Source organism: Oncorhynchus mykiss, chromosome 21 (assembly GCF_057628025.1).
Source record: "Oncorhynchus mykiss isolate SJ-2025 chromosome 21, ASM5762802v1, whole genome shotgun sequence".
NCBI classification, from domain to species: Eukaryota; Metazoa; Chordata; class Actinopteri; order Salmoniformes; family Salmonidae; genus Oncorhynchus; species Oncorhynchus mykiss.
Genome location: NC_143042.1, coordinates 38359705 through 38384701, shown reverse-complemented (window position 1 = coordinate 38384701; position 24997 = coordinate 38359705). Strand labels below are relative to the sequence as shown.

The 24997-nt window shown below is 43.3% G+C and overlaps 1 protein-coding gene across 1 annotated transcript in view; it reads left to right on the top strand.

The window, feature by feature from the left end:
• Positions 1–563: 563 nt before the first annotated feature.
• The window catches only part of LOC110500514 (ephrin-B3), a 108592-nt gene continuing 84158 nt past the window's right edge, over positions 564–24997 (top strand). Inside the window, exon 1 of the mRNA XM_090214598.1 lies at positions 564–2154. Within this exon, the coding sequence (XP_090070724.1) occupies positions 2006–2154 (149 nt within the window). The 5' untranslated portion in view covers positions 564–2005. The remainder of the gene's footprint in view (positions 2155–24997) is intronic.

Here is a 24997-nt window from a genome sequence, read left to right as displayed (position 1 = left end):
GTTCAGATGATACGTTGCACTTCCATGGCTAACCACAGGGTGGAAGTGCAGGCAAGGTTTTGGTCTCTACTTGACAGTCAGATGGCATTTGGCCCCGTCTGTTCTCTTGGCGAGCGCGGCTCCACTGTAAGCAATAGTGTGTGGCCTGTCGTCCGCGATGCCCTGCACATCGTCAAATCAAACGGCTCTTTCAACTGTTGGTATTGGAAGTTATTGCTTAGACTATACTTCCCAAACAATGTCAAAGCACAGAGAGAAAAATCTTGTTGGGAGTCTGGGTAATAGCCTTGGGATGTATGTCATCATTAGAATGACATTCATTCTGTCTTTATACACGTTTCAGGATTGTCAAATAAACGTTATTATATGTTAGTAATGAGAGAGTAGAGACCTATCATTTTCTTTCAGAAAATCACATAAGTGGGCTACCACGTTTGTGAACATGAAGAAATACACACTGGGGGCGCTCGAGCCCTTTCACAAACTCTCTCACCCCAAAAAAATCGCAGCATTTGTCATGCATGATAGTGTGAATGAGCGACTGTTTGTTGGAGTCTGCGAACAGATGAAGTAGAGGGAGGGAGAGGGTGGGTCGCTTTTGCGTGTTTGAAAAGGACAGAAAATATCGACAGCTATCATAACACTGTACATAGCCATAATATGACATTTGAAATGTCTATTCCTTTGAAATGTGAGTGTAATGTTTACTGTTCATTTCTGATTGATTATTTCACTTTTTGTTTTATTTATTTAATTTGCTTTGTCAATGTAAACATATGTTTCCCATGCCAATAAAGCCCGTTGAATTGAGTTTAAACCTGAGTTTACCCCACAGGTGGAGGAGGGGTTATATGTAAATTGAGGGAGGGCTAAAAACCGACTCGACCAGAAGAAAAAAATGCTGAAAGAGAATTCCAATCCATTAGTGCGCCTGCCTGCTATTCGGAAGATGGGGATTTTTTTCATTCGAACATACACCTCCCCTTTCCCAAACAAGCAGTCAGTCTGTCAATGTGCTCCGAGCGTTAGGCAAGTCAAACGAGTGGGATTTTGAACTAGTGAGACGGGGGACATATCGAATGGAAACCATTGGAAGCCATCCAGATTCCAAATGACTCGCCACATCAGACAGGCGAGTCTATAACATACGAAGATGAGTTAAAGTTCGATGTATTATTCAAAGTTTTATTCTGCTCTTGTTCGTCTGGTAAGGGCTGAAGTTGAATAGGCTGGAGATCTTCTAGCCTTCAGTTCTCGTTCTAGTCCAGTGTTTTGATGTGTTATGTGATAAATTGATTGCTGGATTTGTCAACACCACCTGAGTTTGTTTGTTTGAATTGCCAGTCTCATTTGCAAATCGTTTGGGAAAGGATATTGATTTACTCACTGGAAGAGAAGAGAAAGGACGCGCAGTGTGGATCAAACCGTGCAATGACAAATCCACCGACCAGCGAGCATCAACACGTCCTTCTGATGGAGCTACTGTTCTAAACCGGGGGAAAAGCCTCTTCTATTTTTAAACACAGCATTTGCGCTCATGTCTCGAATCTTCTGAAACTACAATTTATTTATCGGAGTAAAAAACTCAAAAGAAAATAAGAAGTAGAAAGGAATGGGAGAGAAACCGAAGAGAATCGGCGCAGAGAACAAGGGAACATTGTTTGGAAAACACAATTATAGGAAACACCAACACGCAACAGAAAATAGCTCTCCTCGAGCGCATATCAAATCCGGATAGAAATCGATTCAACGGGAGTTATTGTTTTGTGGAAGAAGGGGAGTGGTGCTCAAGCCATTGAACACAGCTAGAGCAACTTTCTCTGCCGTAGTTGTCAATTACTACGTTGTGTGCTCTATTATTCGTTTTATATCCATGCGGTTGCCCAAGGCACGATATTTCCTCCTCACGCATTGAGTGACTCACCTATAGCTTACACGGCCATAGCCTTTGTTTGGACAGCACCCCATCTACATCCTCATAGAAAATATACCATTTATTTTTAAAATGGGGTTAAATCATAGGGGCTGTGGAGTTGCAATGGCGTGTCGGAGAAGTGGGAGTAAACTGGGATTTGTGCTGATATTCTTACTGGATTTACTGGGAACGGCGGTGAGCAACATGGAGCCTATCTACTGGAATTCATTGAACAAAAGGTATGTCGGAAGTAAAGTTGTGCAGCCTATGGGATTACTTTGCAGTCGTTTGTAAACGATAATTATAGGCCTATCTTTATAATGTGGAGAAAGCTCTCAATGAAGTTTGTAGAGGGAGGGTGTGTAATAACGACTTCAGCTCTCTCTCCATTGTCGAGTTATCCAAGGCTAAAGGCGGCGTGGGCTTTTACGTGGCCCAGACTCGTAAATGCCCGTTTGTATTGAGTGTGTGTGTTGAGGGATTTTAAGACAATATTTCGAAGAAAACGCGTTTTCCTTTCGATGCTTATCGAATGGCCTGCATTTGTATCATTCCCAAATGTTTCTCCCATATAGCACATCAATTGCAACCACCCATTGAAATCAATATTGTTCAAAGTGACAATTTTCATCTAGTTGTTACATTGTAATTAATTTAGATAGGACTACATAAACGTTTGGCTATTGTCATGCAAACCATTTATGGGTAGGGTTGAGTTGAACCTACAGGCAGCAGGGTTCCCCAACTGGCGGCCCGCCTGTTGTTGCATTTATTATATAAAATACTTAAAAACACCAGGAAATAAGCTCCAAGTGATTAGAAGTGATCTGTTCCCAAGTATTCCCACGCATAATAGAGACCCGTGATGTATGCAAATGTTACCAAGGTTAAAACATTTTAGTTTTAGTCAAATATTATATCTGTTTGGGGTTCTTGCTGTCAATTTGCAGTCTACAAATTATTTGTAAATATGTTCCTGCACCCGACCATCCCCTAAGAAAAAAATCGGCCCGTGGCTAAATCTATTTCAGGGATGGGCAACTTTGATTGGGGTAGGGGACACAACAACTCTGAATTTATCATGAGGGGGCTCGAGTTGCTTCCAGTCTGCATACCCACCACATGTGCAGTTTTAAGAGCTCAATTCTACTCATTTTGCCATGGGGCATAGAGAAAATATTGCAGTTTTTAAGCAAGTTTGCTGTAATTCTACTCATTTTTCCATGGGCGGAGAGGAAAATTAAGTGTTTTTAATATGATCTCTGAGTGATAAAACAATATTCATCTTAGTAGCCTAATCTAGACACTGTGTAGCCTTGTAGACCAAGTTGGCACTGATTAACAATAAAGAGACTGCCTGCCCATAACACATTCAACTCATTTGCAATTTTCCTGTGTAAAAAGGAAAGTCCGTTGTAGGTGAGAAATGTCATTTAAAACACCTCCCATTTCCCACTCTGACTAACGACCGAGACCACCTTACCTCCATTTCCTCACACCTCCACCAATTTCCATGCGTCTGAATTGACACCTGGTGGCGATGGTGTGTGTGGTAGGTAACCTACTCCAAACATTGAGACTCCATAGCCGGTCTGGAACGGAATGTAGGTTATGCGCAGCAGTGCAGCTATTGGGCCGGGCTACAGATGCCGAGGGCTGTTTTAAGACGAATAGGCTTTTAATGCCTCCATGTGGTCGTTGGCTACTCCGGGGCCTATCTTCATTGGACAGATGCTGCAACAAGGGGATCTAATTCTGCGCGGCTCTGCCATTGTAGCTCTTGGCATAAGCCTCTAATGAGGGCCTAAGTCCCAAATGGCACCCTATTCCCTTTGTATAGGGAATAGGGTGCAATTTGAGACGCACAGGGGTCTTTGTCAGTGGTGGGCGTCGTAATCTGATGGGTGCCTCTGCCGTGGACACGGGAGGGTAGTTTTCACTGAAGGAGTGTAGGCCGTGTACTTTGTGAGTGGGCCTAATGCTCTGTTGATAGGGTGTCGTGTGATTTGATTCTAATTTAATAGACTTGCCACTTTACTTGTTAGTTCTGTTACCTCCATTTGTGAGGTAAGTAAGTCCTATGCCTCGGCCTAGAGCTAATTGATAACCGCGGTGACTTTCACACTAGCTACTTCACACTAGTTACTGTTTCACACTTTCACATTTTCCCCTGTGCCCACTCAGGTCATGGAAAGGGACAATCTTAGGCGAAGTAGACACAAAGTTTCCGCACAAAATTATTGCCTTGTAATTTTCCTCAGTTAAATCATGGAAGGCATGTTCTTACATGGTTAATACAATGTGATTTACACAAGTTGTTACAAGTTAACAAGTGTTTACGGGAATAATCATCCCCCCCACACACACATACGCACGCGCACACTATATTTCTTGTATTCTGTCAAAATGATCACGCCCTGGTATCTAAAGCCAGGACAAATCAGTAAATTCATGCTGAAGTGCATGCATGGTTCACATTTTGGGTTTGGAGCAAATGCACTGGCAACTGTAGTTTAGGGTGTCCAACTGCACCTTCTCCTTCCTCGCCCTCTGCCCTTCTCTCCCTCTCTCCGCTTGTCAGTGTCTTCTTCAAGTCACATTTTTCTGTTGCTTCCTGGACGTTCTCGCTGCCTCGTTCGTTCTCCCATTGCACCTATCGCTCTCGTTCTCTCTCATTTTATGCCGCTTTTTCTTTCTTTAATAGCTCAGACACGCCGATATGATTGTCAAACGTACTGCTGACAGTACTTAGCACATCTGAATCAGTGTTGGCAGTCAATTTCTTTTGTGTTCACACAGCAAAGACCTTGAAGTCGTGAGCTACTCAGCCTTGTTAAATGAAAATACTCCAAATCAGAAGGTGGCAGTAGTGTTGTTTGGGCAAAACATGTCCTTGTGTGTTTCTTAGTTTAAGGCAGGGTTGGAACGAAAAATATTTTGCAATCGTTTTGTTCTGAATAGAACCATTATTATTTTCTTTCCGTTCTGTTCCGATCAACAAAATATTAGTTCTGAAGCCGTTCGAACCCCCCAAAAAGTAAGGGTTTATTGTTCCTTTTTTTAAACCTCTGAAATATATATATATATATATTTTTACATTGAGCTCGACAGTAAATGACTTCACCAATCAGTGCGGATAGAGAAGCTTGCTATGGAGAGGACAAGCTATAGTTGTTTACATGCATTGATTGGACAGACAAGTGTAGGGCGCGAGATGCGACTGACATTTTGCTGGTGGGGAGAGGGTGAGAAAGTGTGGAGGCAGAGAGGAGACTTGGCTTGAAGCGCTGGACATCTTCTTATGACACGCCTTATCTGAATTATAGCTCGGAAGAGCGGCTTCTATGATGGAACTTTGAATGTGCTTGAACTTCTGAGAGTTGCCTTAACGTTGAACCACAGCTAGCTAGCTAACAAGCTTGTGTGCAGACCTGCACCAGAATTCAAATAAAAACACGGCTTGCCTTTTTTGTAGTTAATAAATCCAATGTGAAGCGTGACAACTATAGTATCCTTAACTAGCATTGAAACGTTAATCCATTCTTATAAAATCTCTCTCTCTAATTTCTGATTCATGCTTGTAATGTCGGTAGACTACAGGGCTCCCGAGGGGTGTGGTGGTCTAAGACACTGCATCTCAGTGCAAGAGGTGTCAATGCAGTACCTGGTTTGAATCAAGCTGCATCACATCCGGCTGTGATTGGGAGTCCCATAGGGCTGCGCACAATTGGCCCAACGTAGTTCACGTTTGGCCGGTGTAGGCCGTCATTGTTAAGAATTTGTTTTTAACTGACTTGCCTAGTTAAATAAAGGTTAAATAAAAAAAATATATTAACAAAAAAAATACAGTAGCTTATGCCTCAGAGGGGGAGGGGCAAAGATGTTCAGCTAACAGTCGTGCTGAGGGTTTAACAAGTGTTGGTTATTTTCTGTTTTTTAAACAACTCATTGACCAACGTCGGTTCAATTATTTGATTTCCATTTCGTTTTTTTTCTTTCTGTGGGCTCAATGTGAACATTGCACTGTTCTCTAGAGATACATCGGATCAAGCCCGAACTGTGCGATGTAATTGTCCTTTCCATCAGGCCAATATTCTACATAGTTTAGCACAGAAAATGTGGTAATTAACTACAATGACCGTAGTCCATTGCGTGCCTACTTGTCTGGTCTGTGTGTTTCTTTTACGCCTGCTACGTAAGAGAGACAGAAGAATGTAGAGCGACGGAGAGAAGTTGCTTCACAAGGTATCTCAACCTGAAAATACATTATCTAAGTGATTGATAGTTGGTATTCAGCAGTCATAAAACTATGCCTTATTTACTCTGAAGAACTACTAAAATAGAGATTTTGTCAGACAGCAGCAGCTCTATAGAGATGAGATGACTTGGAATTAAATAATAAAGTCATCAAATAAAACAAATGAAATATGTTTGTAAAGTCATGTGAACACATTTGAGTCATTTAGCAAACACTCTTATCCAGAGCAACTCACACTAGTGAGTGCATACATTTTCAAATCAAATTTGTCACATCCACATGTTGAGCAGATCTTATTGCGGGTGTAGCGAAATGCTTGTGTTTCTATCTCCAACAGTGCAGTAATATCTAACAAGTAATATCTAGTAATAGGCACAATCAAAGTAAAGGAATATACAGTTGAAGTCTGAAGTTTACATGCACCTTAGCCAAATACAATTTTAAAAAATCTGTTTTTCATTTGATCTTAAACCCCCCCCTTACCGGACCTCACTAAAACTCTAAAACTCTGGACCTGGTTACAGCGCTGCTCCATCTCTTCCTGTCATTTTCCATCGGCCCTCTCTTTCTGCCAGTCCTCTCAGAGCCCGGTGGCCAGACGTGGCAAATTAAAAACGTGTCCCATTCAGACGCTGATTATACAGCTACACAGCAGGGGACACTGTGACTAAAGGTAGGATAGAGAAAGGAGGGAGGAGAGACAGATGGGGGGGGGGGGTAGAGAGGAGAGTGAGGTAAGGCTGGATTTATTAAAAGGGGTGGAATGGCTGGAACATAAGGAAATGTATGTGAAAAAAAAGGAGGAAGGGAGCGAGAGTGAGGAAAGGGAAAGAGGGGTTGGATAGATAGGGAGAAAAAAAGCCGGGTGAGGTAGAGTGGGAGATAGTGAAGGAGAGAGATGGTGAAGTCTAGGAGGAGTAAGGGTGGAATCGATATGAGTTAAGACAAGTGCCAATACACGTTATACTTAAATGAACAGGAATTGAACCAGAACAATCGCCGTGGGAGAATCTCCCCGAGACATACAGTGCCTTCAGAAAGTATTCGTACCCCTGGACTTATTCCACATTTTGTTGTTACAGCCTGAATTCAAAATGGATTCAATAGATTTCTCACCCATCTACACACAATACCCCATAATGACAAAGTGAAAATCATGTTTTTAGAAATTGTAGCACCCCTGTGTCAATACATTTACGAATCCTCTTTGGCAGTGAATACAGCTGTGAGTCTTTCTGGACAAGTCTAAGAGCTTTCCACACTGACGCTACATTGCTTTGTGCACGGGGATTTTGTCATGCTGAAACAGGAAAGGGCCTTCCCCAAACTGTTGCCAAAAGTTGGAAGCACGGAATTATCTAGAATGTCATTGTATTCTGTAGCGTTAAAATTTCCCTTCACTGGAACTAAAGGGCCTCAAACCATGAAAAACAGCCCCATATCATCATTTATCATCAATCAAACTTTACAGTTGACACTATGCATTGGGGCAGGTAGCGTTCTCCTGGCATCCGCCAAACCCAAATTTGTCTGTCGGACAACCAGACGGTGAAGCGTGATTCATCACTCCAGAGAACGCGTTTTCACTGCTCCAGAGTCCAATGGTGGCGAGCCTTACACCACTCCAGCCGACGCTTGGCATTGCGCATGGTGATCTTAGGCTTGTGTGTGGCTCCTCGGCCATGGAAACCTATTTCATGAAGCTCCCGACGAACAGTTATTGTGCTGACGTTGCTTCCAGAAATAGTTTGGAATTCGGTAGTGAGTGTAGAAGTTGAGCACAGATCATTTTCAGCACTCGGCAGTCCTGTTCTGTGAGCTTGTGTGGCCTACCACTTCGCGGCTGAGCCGTTGTTGCTCGTAGGTGTTTCTCCTTCACAATAACAGCACTTACAGTCGACCTGGCCAGCTGTAGCAGGGCAGAAATTGGACAAACTGACTTGTTGGAATGGTGTAATCCTATGATGGTGCCACGTTGAAAGTCACTGAGCTGTTCAGTAAGGCCATTCTACTGCCAATGTTTGTCTATGGAGAATCTATTACTGTGTGCTAGATTTTATACACCTGTCAGCAACGGGTGTGGCTGAAGTAGCTGAATCTACTCATTTGAAGGGGCGTCCACAGACCCCGCAGCAATGTTCCAAGATCTAGTGGAAAGCCTTCCCAGAAGAGTGGAGGCTGTTATATCAGCAAAAGGGGAACCAACTCCATGTTAATGCCCTTGATTTTGGAATGAGATGTTCAATGAGCCACATACTTTTGGTCATGTAGAGTGTGTTGTACAACGTTTGTACATTATTAGGGCTTCAAGGTTGTTCCCGGTTGTGTTTCTTCTGGTTCACTATTAGGATTCTTATTATACCGGTTCTTCTAGCGAGGAAGATTAACATGCACATTCCCGTGAGATGGTATGGCCGAGGAGGGTGCAACTTCACATGATGTTAACGGCTCATCGCCCACACCTTATGCAATGCCATGCCAATTGGCCTCAAAGTGGCTCTATAACAGGTGATTGACATAGCAAACTTTGAACGGTCATGCCCCTCACCCCATCTGACATAGAGTCCTGAAATTCGTAGCGAAGGACCCTCCTCTCACCATAAGGTCCGCCACGATGGATTTTCGGCCATTTTAGAATTTTGTGAAAAACCGGAACTACTGGAACTACTGGGGCGGTCTGGATGAACCTTCATATATGGAATCTATGGACCAAGGTCTCTAAACGCAATACTTTCCAGACTAATACAGGACGTCAAACAACATACCAACTTACCAATAAACATTCATGTGGCCGTGGTCTGGTTCATTAATGCATATAAATCAGACAGAGATATTTGCGTTGTAACCAAACTTGGTACACATGTTCCAAACACTCGCTCCACATATGTGAGCATATTCAGATGGACCACACGGCGGTGCCATAACAGGCACATGGTTATCTCTTGATCTGTTTGACTCAGAGTGATGACATTTGGCACAAATGATAAGGGATATCAGTCATAAGGTTCGCCATGATGGGTATTCTGCCATTAAGAATGTTTTGTGACAAACACTTAACCTACATCTCATCCGGAACTGGGCTGATCTAAATTAACCTTGATAAATGGCATCTACGGACTAAGGCCTCTCAATGCAAGATTTCCCAGAGCAGTATGTCAAACAACATGGCCGCTACTGACAATAAACATTCACGTGGGTGTGGTCTGGCACATGAATGCATATAAATCCGACACGGATATCCGTACAGTAAATAAGCTTGGCACGCATGTTCCAAACACTGTCAAGACTCAACATATGCAGGCACATTCAGATCAACCACATTGTAGTGCTATAACGGTCACATGTTTTTATATATTTTGATCTAATAATGATAAGGGATATGAGTGTAGCTAATCTGTAAAGTATGGTTCAGTTTGGCCACGTGGGGGATGCTGTAGGACATTGGCTTATTGTGGCCATATTGTTTGAGTACGACTTGAAGATGTACATCCATAGACGCTATACACCAAAGTTTGTGCCGATCGGACTAGCGGTTCTGGAGAAGACGTTTACTGTAGTCAACATCATTACAAATCGTCCAAAATGTGCATATTGCATGATCTGTTACATTTTATGTTGCGATATTTGGCAAGTGTGGTAAAGAGTACAGAAGTATCTCATGGCAGGATGTTGTGTCCTATTTGTCCTGATGGTGGAACAGTGGCCCCACAGCTTGAACCCCAGAATTCCTGCCAGCAGATATATTTTATTTTGTATTATTCAACCTTGGTCAAGTTGGTTGTCGATCATTGCTAGATAGCCATTTTGCTAGACAGATTGGCGGTTCTAGTGCTAAGAGCTTTGCACACCTCGATTGTACAATATTTACACATGATTCTTTTAAATTCTTCAAGCTTATTGAACATTGCTAGACAGCCATTTTCAAGTCTTGACATAGTTTTTACATAAAATCGGCTTGAAGATCTGTAACTAGGCCACTCAGAAAAATTCTGTTGTATATTTGGCCTTGTGTTTTAGGTTGTTGTCTTGCTGAAAAATTAATGCTTCCTAGCGCCTGTTGGAAATCAGACTGGAACAGGTTTTCCTCTAGGATTTTCCCTGTGCTTAGCTCTATTCCATTTATTTTTATCCCCAAAAACTCCCTTGCCGATGATAAACATACCCATAACATGGTGCAGCCACCAACATGCTTGAAAATATGAGTAGTACGAGTGATGTGTTGGATATTCCCCAATCAAAACTTTATATCCTGAATATAAAGCGTTAATTTCTTTGCCACATTTTTTGCAGTAATTGCAAACAGGATGCATGTTTTGGAATATTTTTATTCTGTACAGGCTTCCTTCTTTTCACTTGCTAATTTAGGTTAGTATTGTGGAGTAACTACATTGTTCTTGATCCATCCTCAGTTTTTTCAGCCATTAAACTCTAACTGTTTTAAAGTCACCTTTGGCCTCATGATGAAGTCCCTGAGCGGTTTCCTTCCTCTATGGCAACTGGGTTAGGAAGGACGCCTCTATCTTTGTAGTGACTGGACGTATTGATACACCATCCAATTAAGTGATAATGCCAGAGAAGCCGGTGTTAAGGAGGATATATTGGCATGGGTGTTGTTAGGCCCGAGACGAAGTCAAGCCTTGCCAATATATCCTCCAAACACTGGCTTCGGGGGCAATATCACTTTTATACAACGGGTTACCAACATATTAAAATAATAATTGACATATTTTCATAAACATTATGTTGATGCATTTATTCATACTATTTCATCCTTCCACAAGATATTGTCCTGACACATCTAGGGTTGCTACCTAAGCCGGCGGGTTGTTCGTTCTATTGGATCAGTTGCCAGAGACGTGACCCAGTCGTTCAGTCTTTCGGTTCTGTATCTATGGACATTCGTTTTAAGTGCCACACTGGCTGGCAATGTTCTTATCCTTTGTTTGCTAGCTAGCCAACTACGGCTAACTTACAGTCACGTCAAACCGTGCAGACAAAACAACAACAGTAGCTGCGTTTGTTTAAGCTGTTTTCTAGTGACATTTATTTGCATACTTCCATAACAATGAGCTGCGATTTTTTTTAAACATTTTTATCTGGCATAGAAAATGTGCTCTCTCGTCAGGACACTGTAGTTCAGAGCCAACAACACAGCTAACACAATCAAGCTGGAAAGACTGCAAACTAGCTGCACGTTGATTCGTTTGACCTTTTTTCAATTGACATTTCTTTGTGTATATCCATAAAAAGGATGCCAGCTGATTCATGATTTCGACTAGCTGAGAAGCGCTGCCTGCCTGCCTGTCTGTCTCATCCTGACTCCCGACCCCTAAACATTCATTACTATGGGACAGCTGGAGATCGAATTTGAATATTGAAACAGTGTTGCAAATGTCAGCGAGACAGACAGCAAGATTTATACAAATCTCCGCTGTTGAAAACTAAATGTTAGCCTAAAAGAAATGTGAGAATTTCTTGATGATTTTTATAGTGGAGATCAAGTTTATAACTTCCCTGTCAGGGCTGATGAGACAGTGGATTGCGTAGTCAGGTGGAACAGAGTTAATAGCCATTTTAACGTCATAGATTTAGCTGGTGGTAACTTGTGGAATAGACACCGGCTGTAATGCGCGTTTAACCAATCAGCATTCAGGATTAGACCCACCCATTGTATAAAGTGTAATTAATAACTTCACCATGCTGAACTGGATATTCAATGTCTGCTTTTTTTATATTTTACCCATCTACCAATAGGTGCCCTTCTTTGCGAGGCATTGAAAAACCTCCCTGGTCTTTGTGGTTGAATCTGTGTTTGAAAGTCACTGCTCGACTAAGAGACCTTATACATAATGGTATGTGTGGGGTACAGAGATGAGGAGGTCATTCAAAAATCATGTTAAACACTATTTTTGCACACAGAGTCCATTGTTAAGCAAATGTTTACTCCTGAACTTATTTAAGCTTGCCATAACAATGGGGTTGAATACTTATTGACACATTTTTAATTAATTTGTAAAAACATAATTCCACTTTGATATTAAGGGGTATTGTGTGTTGGCCCGTGACACAAAATCTCAATTGAATTCATTTAAAATTAGGTGTGAATACTTTCTGAAGGCACTATACATTACCCTTATCCTAGAACACACACACATCCTTTATCCTTATCCCAGCATCTCCCATTATCAACTACACACTGGGCTAATGAAAGATCGAATCTGTTATTACTCTCTGTTAGGAGGGGAAGTGGAAGGAGCGCTGGTCGCTAATGCTGTTCCAACACGAAAACACATCAGGTAGATGGTGTTGGGTAACATTGGCTGGGTCTCTGCACACACACCAACACACACGCGGTACAAGATAAATGGCTTTATTAGATGTGATGGGATTTTAGCTTATGCTGGGGTTTTTTGGATGCTCCAGTGTGTACAATCGGATTGGGAGTTGTTAAAGGGTTTGGGGCTGTTCGATCAGCCTTAATTGGTCGTCTCTCTACCTCTCTACCTCTCTTACCTCCCCCTCTCTCTCTACTGTGGTAGATGATGGTAAACACCGGTGTGAGTGGGCGTCTCCCCTAAACTGCTCGCGGTGACTTGTACTACAACGATTCCCTCTCAAACACACATTAAAAATTAATCCCCCTTCCAGATTCTCAATAATTAATTAATCGTCTGCTAATTGGCGCGGGATAAAAGGCTGGTTAACTAGGCTAAGCGTTGCAAGTACAAAAAAAAAACGGAACACAGCAGGGTCTCCGAAAATGTTTGAAATCTATTTGGGAGGGGGAGGGAGAGGAATACAGAAGAGGAGGAGAAAAAAGTTACTATAGGTCTTATGAAAACAGTTATTTGTTTGTGTGGGGAATTAGCGCTTATTTAAAATTGGTAGAATCAAACCTAGTTCCAACCATAAATCCACCCTTAGGTTTCCCTGTACTGTACATGAATGATGTATTTTCCATGAAGGGTATTTTCTGTTGTGTGTATATGAAAAGCAGTAAGCTTAGTTAGACAGATCCTTAGGCAAAATGATTAGAGAATATCTACTGTAAGTTTCAGGGTTATAAAAGAGACAAGAGTAGGGGTTTTGGAGTGCACTGTACGGAGGAGGGAGATGGGACGAGAGGGGGAGGACTCGATGTGAGAGAGAGGGAGAGAGGGAGTGAGCGAGTGAGAGGGAGAAAATGAAGAAAAGTGAGGAGAGAAAGAAAGCGGGCAGAATAGGAGAGAGAGAGTGTATGGGGATCTGCTAGTCTCCAAGCGGCATGTTAAAATATCTCTAGCAGCAGGCCCTTTTCATTTTGCTCCTCTAACTGCCGTGCGGTTAAAAAAAAGCCAAGTTCTGTGTGATGGAGAGAGTTTACGAGCTGAGAGCAACAGGAGCTGTGAAAAGAGCTTTCAGCTGATGTGGCAAAAAAAAGAACAGGCTGGCCACTGCACCACACAGCCGGCTCACTGAGAGGGAAACCAGTAAGGCGGCAGCCAGTCAGAGAGGGCAGGGATGGCAGACAGACCGGGCAGGCAGGGAGTAGGCTTGGGCAGTATCCAGATTGTCATCCCTTCATTCCGACCTTGTGTAATACCGGGATATTTGGTCATATCGGAACTGAACACAAGGGGCGCTGTTTACAAACCCCACTGATACTCTGTAATGCAAAGGTTAGCAATACTAACATGTAAATGTAAAATCCCATAGGGCATGCAAAGGAGGGCATTGCAAACATTTTGCACAGTTTCTGACCTAAACTATACAACTATTCAAGTAACAAAAACATGCTACTCACAGTTTGCCAGAGATTTGTATTGGGTATTATTTAATGAAGCTGCCAGTTGAGGACTTGTGAGGCGTCTGTTTCTCGAACTAGACACTCTAATGTACTTGTCCTCTTGCTCAGTTGTGCACTGGAGTCTCCCGCTCCTCTTTCTATTCTGGTTAGAGCCAGTTTGCACGGTTCTGTGAAGGGAGTAGTACACAGCTTTTTGTATGAGATCTTCAATTTCTTGGCAATTTCTCGCATGGAATAGTCTTAATTTCTCAGAACAAAAATAGACTGACAGGTTTCAGAAGAAAGCTCTTTGTTTCTGGCCATTTTGAGCCTGTAATCGAACCCACGAATGCTGATGCTCCAGGTACTCATCTAGTCTAAAGAAGGCCAGTTTTATTGCTTCTTTAATCAGGACAACAGTTTTCAGCTGTGCTAACATAATTGCAAAAGGGTTTTCTAATGATCAATTAGCCTTATAAAATGATACACTTGGATGAGCTAACACAACGTGCCATTGGAACACAGAAGTGATGGTTGCTGATAATGGGCCTCTCTAAGCCTATGTAGATTTTCCATTTGAAAAAATATGCTGTTTCCAGCTACAGTAGTAATTTACAACATTAGCAATGTCTACACTGTATTTCAGTACAATACACTGTATTTCAGTGTAGACATGTGTCAATACACTGTATTGATGTTATTTTAATGGACAGAAAATGTGCTTTTCTTTCAAAAACAAGGATATTTCTAAGTGACCCCAAACCTTTGAACAGTAGTGTATTTGTGTGTATTTATATGTATATATGTATGTGTATACCTTGGCGGCAGGTAGCCTAGTGGTTAAGAGCGTTTGGCCAGTAACCGAAAGGTTGATGGTTTGAATCCCTGAGCCGAATAGGTGAAAAATCTGTCAGTGTGCCCTTGAGAAGACACTCAACCCTAATTGCTCCTTTAAGACAATCAGGATAACAGCGTCTGCTAAATGACTCATGTAAATCTGGTCTCACTCCCATCATTGCCCATATAAAACTATTTTTCAACCAAATAATAACTGTCACACCCTATAGGGTCCTGATTTATACCTGGTTAGGTTACCAGATTAGGAAAAGCTCCGGGCCCCAGGGGAAATAATTTGCCCCACTACGCTGGGACCTGGTGTGTCACCTCTGCATCAGGGCATCATCGGTCCCAAAAATCCTGGCATTCGGTTTCAAAGACTATGGTAGTGGGGGAAAACAGGGATTCAGTTTGTAAAACGTATGGCTCCAAAATCACTGATGCATTGCGATGAAATTGGCATAAAACACTTAACCATTGACTTGAGAACTCAAAACCCCAAATGAGGGACTTGTGGCTTGACTTGACCTGAGCTGTGGAACTTAGGACTTTACTTGAGACTTGCCCATTCTTACTTGGGACTAGTCTCGAGACTCGAAGGTAAAGACTTGAGACTTGTCCATTCTTACTTGGGACTAGTCTCGAGACTCGAAGGTTAAGACTTGAGACTTGCCCGTTCTTACTTGGGACTAGTCTCGAGGCTCGAAGGTTAGGACTTGAGACTTGCCCATTCTTACTTGGGACTAGTCTCGAGGCTCGAAGGTTAGGACTTGAGACTTGCCCATTCTTACTTGGGACTAGTCTCGAGGCTCGAAGGTTAAGACTTGAGACTTGTTTAGAACTTGTAAAATTGTGACTTGGTCCCATCTCTGCAGTTTGCCACATACACAAAACAAATATTAGTCTCTCGTAGTTGTGTGCTTGTAAACAAACACCACGTTACTGGGGAATACCGTAAGCTTTATAATAACGTGACAGGTGAAATGAAGAACGCAATGTTCTTTATCTCCTAACGTATTGCACAAGTTGACTGTGGGTATACACTTCAAGTAGCTCCAAATATTCAAATGTATTAACAAACTTTTTATTGACAAACAAAGAAATGGTTTCAATGGTATTGACGGTACTGGAAAAACCATCCCGTGGCTTTTTCCAAATACCCCGGTATACAGTATATACGGTATACTGCCCAAGCCTAGCAGTGAGGGCAGTGGTGGGAGTTGTTTTCTGTCTCTGTTCCCAGGGGTATGAGGTCAAGCATACCCTCACACACGGATGCACACACACTCACCTATGCATGCATAGACAGACACACACGGACATGATCTCTCTTGCGCGCATTCACACACACACACTGTAAATTACACAGAATCTTCAGAAGAGGTGACCTGCCCTACCTACCACTATGCTGCATGTGTGGGCTTCATATAATATAGTCACTGTGTTGTGTGTAAAGTCCAACACACTCCATCCTCAACAGCATGTCAGAAGCCCAGACACACAGAAACCACATGAGGTTTGAGGAATGAAAGGAAGTCGGATCTTGTTCGAGTCCTTTAGGCCCACCAGTTGTATATGTTTCAGTCCCGGGGTATTTAAACTGAGCAAATGTCACAATATGAGAAGAGCCTCACCTGTAACACCAGATGTTAGGAACAGGCTGTCAGAGTGGCCTCTCTAAAGCTATAGGGCCCACGAACAGCCCACTGAGATTTGTGGTCCTCATCCTCCTGATCCACTGGTTAAACATAGCTAATCAGCATTGGCCTGGGGAGGGAGGGAGGTTGAGGGTGAGGAGAGGGGAGAGAGGGGTGGCGCCCCCAAATCCCCCAGGTCTCCTCTGATCTAGGATCAGCTCTCAGCGCATGGCCCCTCCGGTCGACCCCCCCCCTCGGTTGTCTCTTAAGCTAATGAAATGTCTCCCCGCGGCTTGGATCGACCACACAGGACAATCCTCCTACCTCCTCCCCTTACCTCCATGTGTTTGATGTCATTCCAGTTGCTCCGTTCCAGCCATTATTGTGAGCCGACCTCCCCTCAGCAGCCTCAACTGCCTTGTGGGAATCCTGAAGTCCTCACAAGGATAGTAAAGCGAGGAAAATTCAGACGAGTGGGGGTGACTTTTTTAGCTTCAGGGGTTAGGTTTAGGGTTAGAATTAGAATTGGAATTAGGTTTAAGAGGTAGTGTTTGGGGTTCAGGATTAGGTTAGGGAAAATAGGATTTTGAATGGGAATCAATTGTTTCATCCCCACAAGGATAGTAAAACAAACAGGTGTGTGTCTCAGAGAGAGGGTTTGGAATGTTTATCCTGACCGAGCCAGCAGAATCGTGTCACAGAAACACAGTAAATGTCATAGTCCTGGCTGACTCTTTGAGGGAGGGAGAGAGAGAGAGAGAGATGCGCTGACTGGAGGTCTGACGCTGACAGAGTGGGGGAAGGAGAGCGAGGGCGGGAGGAAGGAAGGAAGAGAGAAAGAAAGGGAGGGAGGAAGAGAGGAAGAACAAGCGAAAGGGAGGGAGGCACTTGGGGGTGAATGAGAGGAGGGAGGGATGAGAGAAAGTAGGAGCAGAGGAGAGAGAGTAGAGTCGTGACAGGGCTGTGGTCTGATGTGACGTGACCCAGATAGTGAGTGATGGCCAGTAGATCATCACCCTGAGAGCTTCTTCCTGTGAGCCATTAACACTGCTGCAGACACATTCCTCAGCAGCAGAAATGGACTATGCTAACCCCCAGTCGCTTTATTACCCTCTTAATAACCCCAATCAACCCTGATACTACCCAGACTCCTATAATTAGGCTCCCCTCCCAGCATTCCTCTTTTACTCCCACCCATGACACCGATAGAGGAGTTGGCTATGACACGTAGAGTATAGGAAGATGCTATGATACTACATTGCCACAGTACTCCAACCTCCTCCTTCTTCCTACTTTTTATTTCGTTTCACCTTTTTATCCCACTTCTTCTTTTTTTTACGCAGTAATATTACTATGACATTACTTTTCATCCTTCAAACGACCACTTAACCACTTCTTCATAACCTTCACGTGACTTATTCTCTGATACTTCATGCATACTTAATACTACTTCATTGTACTCGGTGTGTATGTTGCTAGACACAACTGGCAGGCGTAGGAACAGCCTGTATGGATTCAGTTCCTTTCCGTCCATCTGGCCGGTTGGTTATCCCACCTTTTTAAAGCAGGCTGAAGGGAAACCATGAGCTTGTCTAGTTTATAGCTAGCCTATTTCTCAAAGCTCAGACTACACAAGCTCCACTCGGCTCTCGTGTAGGGTTGTGTTCATTAGACATCAATTGGACTGAAACAGGGAGGGACTACCTGTCCAATAAGTAACTCTTGTTTTTGTTTCCCATTGCAAATGTTTTGATTCGGTGTGCACTAATGAATACGACCCTGGATACAAGTTATTGTAGGGAACGAGGAAAAAAGAAAAAACCCATGCACGTGCTGTTGTTGTTAGCTGAGACCTGTTAGTCGGCTAAGAAGATATTGGATAGTTGCAGCCCTAGAGAGGTTAGGAGTGAAAGGGGGATGGAATGGCCAAAGGACAGTGGTCCTGTGTGGCTCAGTTGGTAGATCATGGCACTTGCAATGGCAGGGTTGTGGGTTCGATTCCCACTTGGTACCAGTGCAGGGGAAAGTTAAAAAAATGACGTACTCACTACTGTAAGTCGCTCTGGAGCGTCTGCTAAATGACAAAATTGTAAATGGTTCGCGACTCCGCATCGTACCTCCAGTAACCAGGATGTAAGGTTTCTGTGTACCACGTCCGAATGGGAGAGAAACACAGACAGTGAACACATTTTTTGTTGTCCACAACAACTCCATAACAAGATATGTCTTGTATAAAGGTCACGCCAACAACAGGATTAAATCTGATACTCTGGCTGCGTGCTTACACACACACACACACACACACATGCAGACACACTCTGATGCACGCACGCAGGCACTCACACACACACATCCACATCTTAGTATTCATGCCTTGAGGTATGGAACGTGCAGGTTTAATTTTTTTTGCCATTTTCCCCAATCATTCTCTTTGTCCGCCTGTCTTGTGGTAAGTACTAACGTGCAGACACGCACACACGTTTTCTTATTGCTCCCAGTGCTGGCCCGAAGACCAACTGGAGGAGTTAAATTTCCTTCAAGGCGCACTCCCTCTCCTTCAGTAGCATATCGCTCACTACTTTTTCTACCTCTCCCTCTCTCCTTTCTTCCCCCTCTCCTCCCCATGAACAAAAGAGCTCCCCTCCCAGTGCCTTACTGAAAGGCCTCAAACACACGCTTGCTTACATACTTTGTCTCACTAACACACACATTCTTACATTCCCCCCCCCCACCCCTCTGCAAAATGAGTCCACCTCTCCTTACTAATCCCCCCCCCCCTCTCCTTCTTTCTCTCTCTTCCCTTCCTCCACCACACCGGGCCAGTGTCAATGTCCATCTTTCCATTTCCTCCCCTCTATCACATTACGCCAAGTTGGAATCCGGCACAGTTTATACATTTAAAATTGCTCGGTTTTTTTTGCTCGTCTTTCCCTCTTGCGCTTTGTGGGTGCTTTAACACTAGAACCGCCAACGGCCACTGACGTTTGATTTTTGTCAATTTAAAAAAATCTGCTTCCCCAAAAAATGCTATACCCTGCTCCTTCCATGACTTTTCCTAAATGTTTGTATTTTACACTGCTCATTTGTCAGAAGCAATCACAAACAGAAGAGTATTTCCAAATTTAACCGGCCAAGACAATGTGCCAAGACCATGTGCTGCAGGACGTTGGTACCCAGCCAGGCGCTAATGCCTCTCGCTCCTCACTGAATGAATGACAAGTTAATGAATGGGTGATAATTGTGCACCTTACTTCACAATTGAATTTAAATTAGGCCTAACGGAATGATAAGGAGGGTGAAGAGGTTGATTTAATTTAGAAAGACAACAGTGTGATGATGAGTTTGTGTTATGGCTATTTTCAGTAGCAAATCATTTGACCGCGCGCCTTGGGGGTTGATACCATTCTCTCTTACATTTTACTTGGTAGAAATGAGCTGTTATGGGACTGTTTTGTTTACTTTAACTCTATTACTAATCAAATGTGTTGTAAGGGAAAAGAAAACATGTTACATGTTGCAGTAGTCCTTTAGAATAATGCAAAATATATATTTGTCCCCTATCCAACTTAATGAGCGATGCCAGTAAGCCTGCACAGCCGGCCCGTTGAAAATACTACGAATTTCACACACAATAAGAGTTAGCTTACAGACAAGGGTATGCCGCCACACCTGTGGCAGGTGCCCATGAAAACTATGTGCAGTGCAACCGATTTGTTTGTGGGGCTTACTCACACAAAGCCCCCGAAGCTGTGTGCCGACTGTGGACCACAAGCAAAGAGAAGACGATATTGATAAATGCGTAAAGGCACGCGTATAAGGCCACAATACAGTGTCCGATACAATCAACAAATTGCTGTTTTTCTATCTTGTCATGAATATATTTCCACAAATATTTATTTATGCGATTCCTCCTTTACAATTGTTCATGCGCTGGTGCTTTTGTTAAGGAATATAGAAAATAATTCTACATATGTACCTGGCTGGTTATATTATCTTTTTAGTTGGTACTTTGTCAAAAGAAGCTGTAACTGGACTGTAACTATAACTATTATTAATCGTATCAACAAATCAAGTTGATCAAATGGATTTGACTGTCGTTTTTTTACTGTAAGGGAAACGAAAATAGGCTATTAGGCTTACGTTTATTCTAGGACTTGATATATTTCCACAAATATTACCTTAATGCAATGAATCCTTTATAGTAGTTTATGCACTATTTATCAAGCGTTGGGGCTTATGTTTGCCGCACTATGCGGGTTGATATGCATCCGATGCGCTTGCTAAAGGGGATGCCCGGCAACGCTGTCTGACGGGTACTTATAGGCCGAAAGGCCAGGCAGTTCCAGTGTTAAATGGTTCTGTGCCAATCTCTCTCTCTTTCCCCCCACCCTCTGGTAAACAATTCAAATGTCAAAAGGCAGGATGAATAGTCATGATTGCCTATCAAAATGGTGTCAAAAGCAATTTAGGACTTCCTGTGAATGAGAGAGACCATAACCTGTCCTTCCTCTCGGGCTATGGGAAGCCACACATACAGACACACACACAACATCCACACTCATACCGTCTTTACCCCCCCCTTCTCTCCTCATTCTCTCTCTCTCTCTCTATACCCCACCTCACACTGTCTTTTGCTCCCTCTCTAACCCTCCCTCCCTCCTCTCCCTCCCTCACTCCCTCCTCTCCCTCCACTGGAGCCCAGCTGTAGTGCAGGGGCGCATGGGAGAGAAGAAAAAAAACAGATGGAGTGGTTTATTTTTTTTCTCTTTCGTTCGTTCCCTTCTTCTCCGCAAAGAAAAGAGGGCCAGAAGAATGCTCGTCAGAGGGGCGAAGGAGGACAAAAGACCCCCCTTCCTGTACTACTTCAACCGTGCAGCCCCCCCCTCTCCATCTCGGGAGCTTTTTGAGAACGTTCACTTGATGGATGTGTGTGCTGTGTGCTACTGTGCGTGTGGGATTGTGTGTGTGTGTGTGTGTGTGATGCATGTATATGGATCTTGCAGTTATTGATTGTACACTGAAACCCCTCTAGATGTGTGGTCTGTAATGTCGGTGCTGGTTTGTGCGTCCGTGCGTGTACACAGCCCAACAGTGCACATGCGTTCGGAGATCTAGAGTTGTGTGCTTATTTTGACTCTGGTACTCTGTGACTCAGAATTCCAAATGTAATCTAATTTGATCTGAACTAGAAGTAACTCGCTGATAAAGGCACTGACAACTGCAGTACTGTAAATATGTGCAGTAATTCAATTGGATTCCAACTTTATCTCGTTGATACAAATCTTTAGTTTATATTCACATGAAATCCCTCACAATTCAATCACCCGTCATTCATGGGACAGAGTCCACTGCATTTACAGTTGACACTGCAGGGTCACGGTACTGACACTGCAGGGTCACGGTACTGACACTGCAGGGTCACGGTACTGACACTGCAGGGTCACAGTACTGACACTGCAGGGTCACGGTACTGACACTGCAGGGTCACGGTACTGACACTGCAGGGTCACGGTACTGACAATACAAACAATTGTTTCTCTTTTTTTATTTTTCACAGTCTGAGTGCTGTGTTCTTTCTTTAGTTAAAATCTCTCCCATCAGAAGGGGAAAATGGGGATCCTAATGAAATACTACTGTCATGCGTCCTTGCCTCCCTGCTTTCTGCCCAGATTTACCCATGGCATATTCAGCATTATTAGCAAAACAAGAAAAACAAGACAAAGAACATTCTCTCGGGGAGTGTGGAAGAGAGTTTAGAAAGCAGAAAATAGCCTGTACCACTTGACCTAGTCTGACCTCCTCTCTCTCTTTCCTTTTTTTCTCTTCAACTTCTATGTTCCTCTCTCTCGCTCTCCTCACTCTCTCTACATCTCTCTCTCCTCTCATCTTTTCTTTCTTTCATCTCTTTCCTCTTTCTTTCATCTCGCTCTTTCCTCTTTCTCTATATATCGCTCTCTTTTCTCTATATATATCTCTTTCCTCTTTCCTCTCTCCATATCTCTCTTTCCTCTCTTTCCTCTTTCTCTATATATCGCTCTCTTTTCTCTATATATATCTCTTTCCTCTCTCCATATCTCTCTTTCCTCTCTTTCCTCTTTCTCTATATATCGCTCTCTTTTCTCTATATATATCTCTTTCCTCTCTCCATATCTCTCTTTCCTCTCTTTCCTCTTTCTCTAGTTGTTTGTTTCTCTCTCATCCACACTTTATATCTATGTCTCTTTCATGTTTCTCTAGCTCTGATTCTTTACCCACTTAACTCTTCTTTCTCCCCCTCTTACTTTCCTACATTCTCTCCCCGTCTCTTCTCCATCTTCTTTCCACCTTCTCTTCATTCTCCATCAAAGTTCAGACTTTTCTTATTTGTCCTTTCTTGTCTTTTGCTCCTCTGTCTCCGGAAAGCTCCGTTGTACCCCCCCCCCCCCCCCCCCCCCCTGCCCCATACCTCTTCCTTCCTTTTTAGCCCTCTGTAAGTCCTGTTTCCTCTTTCGTGTCTCTAAACCCTGCTCTCTCTCTATCTCTCCATCCCACCTGTGTGATCTCTGCTTCCTGGAGGAGAGTTATTTTGTGTGTGTGTGTGTGTGTGTGTGTGTGTGTGTGTGTGTGTTTGGCTCATCCCGTCCCCCAGTGAGCGATGCCATGGCGCCAGTGACAGGTGTCAGACATTGTCACACTGAGAGAGAGCAGCCAAGACTTGTCCCTGTAGCATCCCTGTAGCATCCAGAGATACATACATACATACATACATACATACATACATACATACATACATACATACATACATACATACATGCATGCATGCATGCATGCATGCATGCATACGTACATACAGTGGGGCAAAAAAGTATGGGGACCTACAATTGATTTCCATTCAAAATCCTGTTTTCCCTAACCTTAACTCCTAACCTTAACTCCTAACCCTTAACCTAACCACAATTCTAACCCTAACCTTAACTCCTAACCTAACCACAATTCTAACCCTAACCCTTAACCTAACCACAATTCTAACCCTAACCTTAACTCCTAACCCTTAACCTAACCACAATTCTAACCCTAACCCTAACCCTTAACCTAACCACAATTCTAACCCTAACCTTAACTCCTAACCCTTAACCTAACCACAATTCTAACCCTAACCCTAACCTTAACTCCTAACCCTTAACCTAACCACAATTCTAACCCTAACCCTAACCTTAACTCCTAACCCTTAACCTAACCACAATTCTAACCCTAACCCTAACCTTAACTCCTAACCCTTAACCTAACCACAATTCTAACCCTAACCCTAACCTTAACTCCTAACCCTTAACCTAACCACAATTCTAACCCTAACCCTAACCTTAACTCCTAAACCTTAACCTAACCACAATTCTAACCCTAACCTTAACTCCTAACCCTTAACCTAACCACAATTCTAACCCTAACCTTAACTCCTAACCCTTAACCTAACCACAATACTAACCCTAACCTTAACTCCTAACCCTTAACCTAACCACAATTCTAACCCTAACCCTAACCTTAACTCCTAACCCTTAACCTAACCACAATTCTAACCCTAACCCTAACCTTAACTCCTAACCCTTAACCTAACCACAATTCTAACCCTAACCTTAACTCCTAACCCTTAACCTAACCACAATTCTAACCCTAACCTTAACTCCTAACCCTTAACCTAACCACAATACTAACCCTAACCCTAACCTTAACTCCTAACCCTTAACCTAACCACAATTCTAACCCTAACCCTAACCTTAACTCCTAACCCTTAACCTAACCACAATTCTAACCCTAACCCCTAAACCTAAAATAGCCTTTGTCCTCATGGGGACCTGGGAAATGTTCCTTGTTTTACTATCCTTGTGGAGACTTTTGGGGATTTCCAGTCCCCACGAGGATAGTAAAACACACACACACACACACACACACACAGATTAACAAACATACCCACAGCTACATGTTTATTAAAATCATTTTAAAAGATGTGATAGACAAGACACTGATCGATCATGCCATCCTCTTAATTGGCTCAGTGTGTTAAGCGAATAGACGGACTGTTGTTCCACTGAGTCATACAGTGACACCTACAGACATGAGCTTCTAACCCCGGCCCTCCTTTTCCATCCTTCTCAATTAAGAGGACCCTATCTTCATCTACCCTTCTGCCTATCCCTCCTTTCCTCTGACCAGTCATCTCCCTCTTCTGCCAGTGCACTCTGTAACCACGCCCCACCTCTCCTAACTGGTGCCCCCACCTCTCCTAACTGGTGCCCCCACCTCTCCTAACTGGTGCCCCCACCTCTCCTAACTGGTGCCCCCACCTCTCCTAACTGGTGCCCCCACCTCTCCTAACTGGTGCCCCACCTCTCCTAACTGGTGCCCCACCTCTCCTGCTCCTCCCCCTGTCCGTCATTCATGTGAAATGTTCATGTCTGAGTGTGTGCTAGTGCGTGCGTGCACATGCTAAATTGCCCAAATGTGAATGTGTGTATGTGCACGTCCGCGTGTGGCCGTGTCTGGGTGGGTCGCTTCTTCTTCTCCCGGTGGCTAACTGGTAATCTGCTCCAATCCCTGGGAGTAGTCTACAG